The sequence below is a fragment of the Rhineura floridana genome, chromosome 11 (genome assembly GCF_030035675.1).
Source record: "Rhineura floridana isolate rRhiFlo1 chromosome 11, rRhiFlo1.hap2, whole genome shotgun sequence".
Lineage (NCBI taxonomy): Eukaryota > Metazoa > Chordata > Lepidosauria > Squamata > Rhineuridae > Rhineura > Rhineura floridana.
Genome location: NC_084490.1, coordinates 69,851,745 through 69,864,652, shown reverse-complemented (window position 1 = coordinate 69,864,652; position 12,908 = coordinate 69,851,745). Strand labels below are relative to the sequence as shown.

The 12,908-nt window shown below is 42.2% G+C and overlaps 1 protein-coding gene across 14 annotated transcripts in view; it reads right to left on the bottom strand.

The window, feature by feature from the left end:
• The window catches only part of IKZF1 (IKAROS family zinc finger 1), a 142,084-nt gene that overhangs the window by 113,906 nt on the left and 15,270 nt on the right, over window positions 1-12,908 (bottom strand). For all 14 annotated transcript variants that reach the window (XR_009758372.1, XM_061589158.1, XM_061589161.1 and 11 more), the window contains one exon: window positions 2,435-2,488. Coding sequence is in view for 13 of the 14 variants with exons in the window: in XM_061589161.1 (XP_061445145.1) it covers window positions 2,435-2,488 (54 nt within the window). In the remaining variant the exon portion in view is untranslated. The remainder of the gene's footprint in view (window positions 1-2,434; window positions 2,489-12,908) is intronic.

The following is a 12,908-nucleotide window of genomic DNA, read 5'->3' as shown; positions in this document are numbered from 1 at the left end:
GAGTCCCACAGGGATCGGTACTGTCCCCCATGCTTTTCAACATCTATATGAAGCCGCTGGGTGCGGTCATCAGGAGTTTTGGAGTGTGTTGTCACCAGTACGCTGATGACACGCAACTCTATTTCTCCTTTGCATCTTCCTCAGGTGAGGCTGTTAACGTACTAAACCGTTGCCTGGCCGCGATAATGGATTGGATGGGAGCTAACAGACTGAAACTTAATCCAGACAAGACCGAGACGCTGTTAGTGAGTGCCTTCTCTGCCCAGATGGTGGATGTTCACCCTGTTCTGGATGGGGTTACACTCCCCTTGAAAGAACAGGTTCGTAGCTTGGGAGTTCTTTTCGACCCTTCCCTGTCTCTTGAGGCTCAGGTAGCCTCAGTGGCACGGAATGCTTTCTACCATCTCCGATTGGTAGCCCAGCTACGTCCCTATCTGGACAGTGACGACCTCGCCTCAGTCGTTCATGCTCTGGTAACGTCTAGATTGGACTACTGCAATGCGCTCTACGTTTGGCTGCCCTTGAAGATAGTTCGGAAACTACAGTTAGTCCAGATTGCAGCGGCCAGATTGTTGACGCGGACCAGAAGGTCCGCTCATATAACACCTGTTTTGGCCCGTCTGCACTGGCTTCCTATTTGTTTCCGGGCTAAATTCAAAGTGCTGGTTTTGACCTATAAAGCCTTACACGGCATGGGACCGCAATACCTGGTGGAGCGCCTCTCCCAATATGAAACTACCCGTACACTGCACTCAACATCTAAGGCCCTCCTCCGAGTACCATCCCATCAAGAAGCTCGGAGGATGGTGACTAGAAATAGGGCCTTTTCGGTTGTGGCTCCCGAACTGTGGAATGGTCTGCCCGATGAGGTGCGCCTGGCGCCGACGCTGCTATCTTTTCGGCGCCAGGTGAAAACCTTTTTATACTCCCAGGCATTTTAAAGTGTATTTTTACAGTATTTTATTACTATGTTGTATTCTGGATGTTGTTTGTTTCTCATATTGTTTGTGTGTTTTTGTTTTTTGAGTTATTATATTTATTGTATTTATATATTGTGCCTGCTTTTACCTTTTATGTACACTGCCCAGAGAGCCTTCGGGCTTAGGGCAGTATATAAATTAAATTAAATAAATAAATAAAAAATAAAATTAAAAATGCAACCCGGGGCAAATTTGGATTCCACAGGCAGAAAGTTAATAATGAGTATATGTACGCCTTTACATTTAGAGGGAGGAAAATATTGGATTACATTACATGCATATCTTCCAATAGGGGAAGAAGCACTCCCAAATGAGGATTAACCTATAAGATTTTTTTTAACAGAGCTGCCATAATTATAGATGGTTCTATATGCAGACATACATTTCAGATCCAACTCTGAATGAACCAGGTTTTGGAACAAATCATTGTGACTTGTAGTAGTAGTATTGTATTTGCTGTTACAGTTTGAAGAAAGTAGTCTGGGTTGTCTCACACCACTAGTGCTGTGACCTGTTATTAAAAACATTTTTTCTGTTTCAATTTGTAGGGCAAATTAGACCCTGGTGGCCTTGCTTGGGGGGACTCCCAGGACTTCTCATGTCATTCAAGATGCCTCAAGGAGTGGCCAGAGCCTGAAGAATTTCATATTGATATATCCTCTGTGAAGCACACTTAGATCTGCCAGCACTTTCAAGATCTGATTGCTGAACCTTGCATTCATTTTTAGAGGTCTTGACTCTGGCATCTGAACTTGAATACAAGGCATCACCTAGGCTGGCCTGCTTCCTGCTGCATATAGTTCCAATTGCAATCTGTCCAAATCTTTTTCACAGTCCCCAGAACCATATTTGGCACCTGTACTAGGAATATAATAAAGCTTTCAGGTGTCAGCAGCCTACCTGAGGCCCAACATACTGGTAGATCCATAACCAGTTGTTAACCAAAAGAGTTGAGCAGGGATATTAATCTACAAATTACTGATCTGAGAGCCAGTGTGGTGCAGTGGTTAGAGTGTTGGTCTAGGACCTAGGACAAAGTTGAAATCCCCACTCATCCATGAAGCTCATTGGGTGACCTTAGGCCAATCACTCACTGTCTTTTAGCCTAACCTACCTCGCAGGTTGCTGTGACAATAAACTGGAGAGGAGAAAAACAATGCATGCTTCCTTGAGTTTCTTAGAGGAAAGGTAAGATATAAAATATAATTAATAAATCTCCTCTCTCTTTGGCTCCTTTATTTTTTAAAATAAAGCTACTTAAAAAGAAATCTATGTACTATTGGGCTTGATATGAAGTGATAAACGTTAATTATATCCTGATTTTCACTCTGGCAATACAAAAGACCCAAAGCAATTACACGGACAATAATAACATTATATTCTGGCAGAGAACTAAATGGATTTAAGGTTGGGCAGGGTCCTTGTTTCTAACTCATATTCTTTAATGATCTCACCTGAAACTTGGGACATATCTTGAGCCTCATCTGTTTCCATTTTCCTCAAGTTATCTGAAATAAAGAGAAAAAGGAAAGCCTTAAGTTTAATGTAAAACACAAAATCACAGGAGAGAAAGGGGTGGGTGGAGGAGATAGACAGAAAAAATCTTTGCTATTTAACTATGAGATTATCTAGCAGGACTAATGTATTTTTCTCTCTTTCTTTCCCATCCTGCATACTTGTGGGGGTATCAGGCTGGCACAGACCTTGATCCTTTTAAAGAGAGCATTACAAAGATTTATAAAAATATCATTACAAGCACAGGAGGACAAAATTTGTTATTTATTGTTAATTTCCTACTGCATAATAACCCAAAATGCAAACTGACTGCAACAAAATTAAGCAGAAAATTAAATGGCCCTGGGTCATTGTAGGCAAAGAATTCATTCTCTTGGCTGATCCATAGTTATGTTCTTTCTAATTTACTGAGCATGCATCGATGAACCTTGAGTCAGCTTGGTGACACGCGTACAATCAGCAATCAAAAAACGAAGCAATTTGCTGAAGAATGTCTCATTTACCCAGGCAGGCCTGCATAGCTGAACAGCAACCGGCGCTACCTCCATTAATAATGAATACACCTCAAGCAGTGGCAGATGGGCAAAACAGCAGCTTCAGTCTTCTGGTCCTCTCTTGCTCAGGAATCCTTTGCTGCAAACCACACCAGCTTTTTCCTACATGGGAGAAGAGGCACCCCCAAAATGGGAAACCAAGCCCTGAAGAGAAAGGGAACCCAGGCCTTCCTGTTTTGCTGACAGATGGCTTGGCTCCACAGATTTGTAACAAATACTGGGAAGCTGCTTGCCCTTCTGTTGCAACACATAACGTTCCAAAGAATAAAAGTTGCAAAGTGACCACAAACACTATGGAGAAGCATGCCCAAAGTTAGTGGGGTAAAAATAAAAGTCAAAGTTTTTGCTTGGAGCACAAGACTACCGGTCTGGGGTCTCAAGAGTCTGGTGTGGACATCTGGTGGCTCCTTGGATAATAAATGTCTTACGAAGGCAAGTATTCTCCATGTACCCAAACAATGAACTCTCTCAGGACAAGAGAGTTGTTGGCAATGTAGATAAACTCTCTTCAGAAAAAGCAGTTCAACACAGGCTCTCTAACCTGAACATCTTTGTCTAGCTATGGAGTTTTTTTTTTTTGCTGCCTTTATGCTTAAGGCATCTCCTCCAGCAGTTTAACATTCTGAAATTTCAGAAGTTGCCACAGACAGCCATAGGTTGGAAGGAGATGGAAACACAGGAGGATTTGACTTGAGATAGCATTCAAAATACTTCCCAGTACAATATTTTATTTCTTGAGATAATCAACCCAGACAGTCAAGTGCACCAGGGTAGGACCACCATGCTGAACACAACCATATACAGCTGGCAATCAGGGAATCCATAAATATCCTGTATTTACAACTTTCCTTGGACCGCAAAAAGAGAATGGTAGTCAAACACCTGGCAGGCCACAAAACACGGCTATGTAGGCCTGGCCTTGAGTGCTGTATCCAGATGTAGGAAATCCATATTCAATTCCTCCTCAGCTTACAGGGCAACTCACTGTCTCTTGATCTGAATTCAGATATGTGTTAGGAAGCTACAATGCTGTTCTTGAGCTCCTTTGAAGACAAGGTTATGTAAACGGGGAAAGCCCATTCAAGTTAGTCCTCAAACAGGCATGCTTAGGAGCAGGCTTGCTTCTTTGTTTTTCTCTCCCACTGTGGCTTACCTATACCTTCATTTCCCTGCTGACGCACCAGGTTCCTGACTCCAGCATGGATTCCCTACACCCACTCTACACAGGCTCTGGATGGATTTTGTTTGTTTGTTTACCCAGCATGGTTGGCCATTTAAACATTTATTTGGCTCATGGAGGAGCAGCAAATCCAATTTTAAAAAATGCTTTAAAAAAACTCAGAAAAGAGTGAAATGACTTTTTTATTGCAACAGAGTCCAGACAATCAGCCTTCTGCTTAGCCAGCTTCTTCTGAAAACCAGGAGAACCAATTACTCCTAGTCTTGATTCTGTTTTGAAATGCATACATCTGTCCTAAAGGGAGGGACTGCCAATCAAAGCTGTACCTTCAGTGTAGTGGGCCCAAACCTGCGGAACTCCCTCCCAACTGGAGACGGAAAGACCTGCCCAGTGTGGTTCTCTCCTGTCCTCATTTTTCCAATCTTAAATTCAGTTCTCCACTTTTCTGCAGTTTTTTTAAAAAATCCCCATGAACATTCTTCAGCATTTTAATTTTAGTGTGAATTTCTCCTAATAATCAAAACTGCCTACAAAAATGTGTTTAACCTATGCATTTCTGCAAGCAATTTCTCATATAATACATTTTTGTATGTTATTTTCACTCATATATTCATTTTTATGCACACTTTCCTTTTGCATATGCATTTTTGTAAACATCGGTTGGCAAACTGCATTGCAAAATTTCAGTAAGTGTGAATTTTGAAGGATACCTATGTTTTGGTTCTAATATTCAGGACCAGCACCAGGCATGACCAGGCCCTTGTGCACCAGCTGCAGCACCATAACCCAGCCCTTCCCATACAGGTGGCATGGGGCCAATAAGCATCCCACCTACCTCCCCACCCCTGTGAATGATGTGCATACTGTACACACATGCCTGCCATCAACCAAGATGGTGGCGGGGGCGTCAGCCCCTTAGGGAAGCCTCCACTGACATTTTGGTTGATGGTACGCATGCACGCATAGCACACACGTCATTCACAGGGATGGGAGAGGTAGATGGGATGCATCAGTGGATTTCCTGAATCCCATGCTGACTGTGTGTGGGGGGTGTGCCTGTGAGCTCCCTTTCCACGATCCGTGGCAGAGTTGGGAGCTCACGCTGCCATGGATCATGGAACGGGAGCACTCCCCTCCCACCCTAAGGAAGGGCCCTTCAGGGGCTCCTCTGGGCCACAGGGGCCCTTAGCCAGGGCGCTACCTGGACACCCTTTGGCACCAGCCCTGCTCATATTGTTTTGGAAAATGCAAATTTGACTTGAATGTGAAGTGAATCAAATTTCTCACCCATCCTTCCTCCCAGCTGAGATTAGACAAGCACCCTCCTTGTTGAATTTCAGACGTATGACAAAAAATGCCACCAGGCATTGTAAGTTTATGTTTGGTTTTATGTTTTTATTGTTCTATTGTTTATGGCTTGTTTTTATGTACACCACTTAGAAATGCAAATGATTAAGTGGTATATAAATGTTTTATATAAATCCACATCAGGATCACTCCTCAGAGTGTCTCTCTGTCTTATTTAATGTATCAGCAGCTATATTGTTTCATACTAGGATTGCCAGATCAAAACTTTCAGCATGAAGTTTCAGGGTGCAGACACAAACGTAATATAAAAGATACTCCTGCATGTTGGCTGGCTAACCCAGGTTCCATTGGGGAATGAAGTGTTCCACAAGCTGGCGGGAGGGTCTTGTGCTATTTCCATCTCAGACACAGGATCATGATGTGCTTTGTTGTTGCTGTTATTATTTATTGAATTTATATCCGGCCCTTTCTTCTAAAAGAAGTCCAGGAAGAGAAGGCAATGGTAGCAGTAGTGAGGAAGCTGGTAAGAAAACAAGGCAATAAAATGCCCAGCAGCCATATGTCGAAGACAGAAATGGTGCTTCATACCCTCCCAGGAGGAGAAGATAACAGCGACCAGACCAGCCAGCCAGTGTGGCTGACCAGGCTTGCATGGTACAAACACATAATATAAAAGGAGTGTCACTTCACCGTGGCCCTATATAGGCATTCAGCCAAACACATGAGGGTACAAACTACGTTATGGGTGTGGCCCCCTCCACTCCTGACTTTTGTGTATTTAGTGTGAAGATCTGAAGCAAGATTCTAAGAATGTCCAGCTGAACACTTTTAGAAGTCTCCCTGTAACTGGGAAGCTGCGTTGTCATGGTTACTGATTGGAGGGAGGCTACTCAGCCTTTTCAGCTGAATGCACATAGACTCATCCTTCAGACCCTTGCAGTGAATGCACAAAGGTCAGGACTGGAGAGAACAGGCATATGCAGGAATGTTTGGGGCAGAGGCAGTGCATGTGCCCTACACAGTTTATGCCCCACACACTGAGTTGAATCCCTGAGTAGGGCTTGAGAATGTACACTGAGCCCTCTCTTTACAAAAAAGGGTATGTACCCTCAGAGTCATAGCCTTCTTCTTGGTGGGTCCAATTAAAGGTGTTACACCTCACACTAAGAGACTGGAATCATAGGCAGGTTATTTTCTGACTGATTTAAGAAATTTTCCTATCTCTATACCCAACCACACCTCCACCCACCAGGCTCTATCACATACCCACACTCTTCCACAGGTGCCATTCTCTGTCCCATAAGACTCCATCCATCAAGCTCCACTACTAGCCTAGCAGGCTCTACCTCCCAGATCTGCCAGCCAGATGTCATCCCTTAGTTCTCAGGCACTGTTTCTGCAGATTAAGGTCTGAGCCTCAGGCGACCCAACATCCTTTATAGACTGCTTAACACACACACACAAACAATGAAATAGTATAACAATATATAATATAAATATATATAAATATTTTAAAAATGGATTGCCTTCAATAAGCCCAACTTATGGTGACCTATGAATAGGGTTTTCAAGGTAAGTGGTATTCAGAGGGGTTTACCACTGCCTTCCTCTGAGGCTGAGAGGCAGTGACTGGCCCAAGGTCACCCAGTGAGCTTCATAGCTGTGTGGGGATTCGAACCCTTGTCTCTCAGATCGTAGTCCAACACCTTAACCACTACACCACACTGCCTCTCATAGAAATATAAATACAGTATAAAATATTCATGAAAATACTGATAAAATAAACAAATCAACAGAGTTTGAAAACAAAGAGAAATAAGGCATTATCAAAATATAGATAAAATCAACAGAGTTTCTTCTACATTAATGGGTAGCCTTGCCTAATCAAAAAAAGCTTTTAGCAGGTGTCAAAAACAGTACAATGAAGGCGACTGTCTACTTTTAATAGGCAGGGAGTTCCAGAGCATAGGTGCTGTCACCAGGGATGTGCACAGTCCTCTTGATCCATCACGTGAGCCCAATCTGTCAGCTTCTGACTAGGTCTGTCCACCCTGTCTTGACCCAGGGACCACCCGTCCCACCCGGATCTGTCCCTGAAGCAATTTGGGGGCAGTGCTAAGGGTTTTTAAACCCTATTTTAAGTATATAGTCAGGAGCAGGGGAAGGAGGAGATGCTGCACCACCTCCCCCTTCCTGACCGTGAGTAGGCAGATGCAACCGGGACCGCACAGGATGGAATCCTCCATCTCAGCAGTTGGTAAGCCAAAGGATTCCATCCTACAGGGTGCTGTTTATTCGTGAGTGACTTTTTGCATGTTATTTTCACTCATATATTCGTTTTTATGCACACTTTCCCCTAATATGTGCATTTTTAAAATATTGTTTAGTTGGAGAACTGCATCCCAAAATTCTAATAAATGTGAATTTTGAAGGATGGCTGTGTTTCAGTTCTTATATTGTTTTGGAAAGTGTGAATTTGATAAATTCTGCTTGAAATGCTAACTGAAATGAAATTCTCACATTCCTAGACTGCATAAGCTGGTAAGCTGGAGGATTCAACACTACACTCCTTCACAAGCAGCTTCTCTGCATACAGTGACCTGTCTCAGTTTTAATTCTTGAGTTGTGCTCCAAAATTTGCATCAACATCCCCAACCCCCAAGTTATTCCAGGCAAACAATCATTGGGAAATATACTGTATTTCAGGGATGGGGAACCTTTTTGACTTGATGGGCCAAATTCAACAAGTGGGCAGGTCTAGGAACAGAATTGTGTGGCCAGTGCAGGATTAAACTCTGTCCTTCTGCCCACCAGCTGACACCACTAGTGACATCAGCTGATGGGTGGGTGGCTGTGGTTTGGGGAAAATGGCCTCATGGACCAAATTAAACTGCTCTAATTTGATAGAAAGGAAAATCTGACATGTTCAAGTAAGTACATTGTGCTCAGAGCCAAGTCACACATTATGGACATGATCCAACCAAATATGAAAGTTGTATTTTTAAATTTTAAAGTTGATTTCCACAGGGCATATGTAAGCACATCCTTTCTCTTTGAAATCATGGGATATAAAAAAGGTCTAAAATTCATTGTGCTCAATGCTCAAATAGGAGCTAAATGTATTCTACTACTCCGACAGGTGATGAATGCAGTAAATATTCACTAATAGGCAAAAAACCTTGCGGTTTAAGAACGTATCTATAGCCAACAGTTATTTCTATCAAACTTTAAAAAGCAGGGAAATTGGCCGGCTATAGTGAATGCATCAGGGGAGCAGGAGACCTGACCTCCGCTCAGAGCCACATGTTACCAAATTCTTCAAAGCTACACAGGAAGTAGATTGGACTGTGAAAGACCAACCCAAATTGTGTTTGCATTTTGACACAGTTGTAGGGCAGTACAATATCTCAGAACAGCTGGTATGGCACAGTGGGGAGGAGTGCCTGGCTGGGAGTCCAGTCTGTGAGTTCAAATCCCCGCTCGTGTCTCCTGGGTGTAAAGGGCCAGCTAAAGATCACCCCCACAGTCAGTGGCTCAGGGGTTATGTGCCCTGCCACCTATGCAGCCGTGGGCAAGCTACATAGTCCCAAGGAGCCTAGTTGCCCCCCAGCTGGCAGTTGGGGACAAAGAAGGGGCTGGCTTGTGCAGCTGTGGCAAGCTGAGCAGGCTCTAGCCAGCTGGGAAGGACTAGCCTCAGAGAGAGGAAATGGTAAACCCCCTCTGAATACCGCTTACCGTGAAAACCCTATTCATAGGGTAGCCATAAGTCAGGATCGACCTGAAGGCAGTCCATTTCCATTCCACAGTATCTCAGAGAGAAGGTTTGGCCGCCTGCTCCCCTGGTGCATTCACTATATGTCTAATTTCCCTGCTTTTTAAAGTTTGATGAAAATATGTGTTGGCTATAGGTACACTCTTAAACCGCAGGGTTTTTTTTGCCTATTAGTGAATTTTTCTGCTTTTTAATCTGGGAGGTAAGAAATGGGATCCTGTGCAAGTTTGTTGAGAATGGATTGATCATTTTCATGCTTATTGAGTTGAGTGGGATTTACTCCCCTGCAATCATGCTTAGGATAGGTGAACCTGACCTGGGGGAGGGGCAGGGAGGGGAGGCAGAGGGCAGGAAGGGGAGGGGAGGGAGGAAGGGGCAGGGGATTGGATGGGTGGGCACTGGGCAGAGGGGAAGCCCCTTTCCTTTCCAAAAGGAAAACATTATGAACAGTATCATTGTTTTTCAGGGTTTCCCCCACCTTTTTCTTCTACAGTAGACACATGTAACCTCCCACCCAAATTTAAAACAAAGCTGTCCCTGGCCACATCCACACCAGACCTTTATTTTACTTTACACAGTCATGGTTTCTCCCAAAGAATCCTGAGAAGTGTAGTTCAGGGGAATAGGCGTCTCATATGATCTTCGGCATGCCCCTTCCCTGAATGTATTCCGCCAGGCCTTGAAGACCTGGCCTTTCAGACAGGCCTTCGGGACTTCCGGGGAGGGTTAATCTTTTTGACTAATTGCCTGCTACTCTGAACTGCCACTGTTTTACTGTTTTATTGTTGTACTGTATTTATTATGATATATTTTTAACTGAAGTGTACGTCGCCTAGAGTGGCCATCGGCCAGATAGGCGACTTATAAATTAAAATTATTATTATTATTATTATTATTATTATTATTATTATTATTATTATTCATCTCAGCACCCTTCACAAACTAAGCTTCCCAGGATTCTTTGGGGGAAGCCATGACTGTCTAAAGTGAAATAAAGGTCTGGTGTGGGTGTGGCCCCCTGATTAGGCAAGCCCAGCACATGTGAGTCTGGCTTTTAGAACACTGACAGTTGGTTCTTACTGAGCATGCTCGGCCTTATTATTGAGTTCAATACTAAATTTCTTAAATTAATGAAAAATCAGCCAGGCAATTTTTAAATTTTAAACTGCAGAAGATGAAGGTCAGAGTATGGGGCAAGGGCAGTAATAGGATCACAAGTACTGAACATGGCTGATTTTAATTAATTTCAACAAATTAATTTCAACACATTTCAACACATTTTTAATTAATTTCAACAAACTGACAGAAAAAAGTTCAAAAGGGGTCTAGTTTCTCTCTCTCTCTTTTTACACTTTAAACTCTTGATTCTCTCTGACTGTTTTGTGTATCACCATGAAAATTTAGAGGGTTGTTAAGCAAGCATTTCTGAGTTCAGGACTATAAGTTTTGTAAGGTATTGTTTTGAAATGAGCTTATGGGAAGCATCAAAATGGCATGGGGTATTTTCAATTTAACATTGTGGAACACGAAAAATCCATGCTGACTATAGTATACAGCCACTCTCATGGCTGTATAATTATAAGCCTCTATATCATACATTCAAGCCAGTAACATCACACATCTTGGATTATCTGAAGTCAGTTCACATCTTTGTGCTAGAAGGAGATGCTAGAAGGAGACAATGTGTCTGACCTGAGTAATAGAGTAACAGCAGAAGAAATTTTTGTGGTCATCAAAAAAATTAAACTGAATAAATCCTCAGGCCCAAATTGTTTCACCTTTAAAGAATGCAAAGGTACTTTAGTTCCACATTTAGTTCATCTTTTTAATTATATCATAAATGAAGCTCCCCTGCCCAAAACATGGATGACCTCCAGAATAGTGGTTATACTTAAGCCCTTTAAAGATCCTTGGAGTCATATTGCCCTATCTCATTAATGAAGGCTATAAGCTATTTATGGTGGCTCTTACTAACAGACTGAAATGCATAATTGGCAAGTATGCTCATCCTAAAGGTAATAAAATAAATAAATCCAGATGAAACTGGCTTCATTTTATGCTACCAAATAGCCAACCTGATCAGGAAATTACTAAATATAATAAACATATGTAAAGTCGTTGGTCACCCCCTTGCAGCCTTTGTGCTACATATTTAATTGTGTGGGGAGTCCGTATTTGTTGGAAGCAATTAGGAGGATGGATTTGGAACCAAGTTTGTTGGGAGATTGGGAAAAAAATCTATGGAACATCTACAGCAAAAATCAGGGTGAACAATTTCAATTCAAAACAAATTAACCTGAATAATGCATAAATAAAGCTTTCCTTGATCTCCTGAGCATATTTAAGACTGGTGTGAAGGTGGGAATTATTCAGATTGACAAAGTTAACTAGTCTGAGCCCCACTGATTTCAGTGGGAGAGATTTAAGCACTTTATGCCTGAGCTATTAGGAAATTTGCAACCTAGTGTTTGAATTTAAACAACAGTCGTACTGTTAAAGGTTGTGCATGTTATGTTTCCTCTGATTGCCTCATTTTATTCAGTGGGATTAAGATTATGCTCAGAAGTGCAGTATTAGGCTGCAACCCTATACATACTTTCTTGGGAGTAATCCCTATTGAGGACAATGAGAGGTACTTCCAAGCAAACATGCAAAGACCCTGCATGACCCTTGCTTGACAAACCTGCCTATGCCACAACACTAGCAAAATATTTTCTATTTAATTTTGTTGTTATGTGCCTTCAAGTTGACTACGACTTATGGTGACCCTATGAATCAGCGATCTCCAACAGCATCTGTTGTGAACCACCCTGTTCAGATCTTGTAAGTTCAGGTCTGTGGCTTCCTTCATGCAATCAATTCATCTCTTGTTTGGCCTTCCTCTTTTTCTACTCCCTTCAGTTTTTCCCAGTATTATTGTCTTTTCTATTGAATCATGTCTTCTCATTATGTGTCCAAAGTATGATAACCTCAGTTTCATCATTTTAGCTTCTGTTGTAAACCAGAGAGCTCCGGCTATGGGGTGGTATACAAATCATCATCACCATCATCATCATCATCATCATCGTCATCATCATGGTAGTTCTGGTTTAATTTATTCTAACACCCAATTATTTGTCTTTTTTGCAGACCATGGTATGTGCAAAGTTCTCCTCCAACACCACATTTCAAATGAGTTTATTTTTCTCTTACCCCCTTTTTTCACTGTCCAACTTTCACATCCATACATAGAGATCGGGAATACCATGGTCTGAATGATCCTGACTTTAGTGTTCAGTGATACATCTTTTTTCTAGTTCTCTCACAGCTGCCCTCTTCAGTCCTAGCCTTCTTCTGATTTCTTGACTATTGTCCCCATTTTGGTTAATGACTATGCCAAGGTATTGATAATCTTTGACAAGTTCAATGTCCTCATTGTCAACTTGAAAGTTACATAAATCTTCTTTTGACATTACTTTAGTCTTTTTGACGTTCAGCTGTAGTCCTGCTTTTGTGCTTTCCTCTTTAACTTTCATCAGCATACGTTTTAAATCATTACTGGTTTCTGCTAGTAGTATGGTATCGTCTGCATATCTATATATATCCCTCCAGTTTTCACA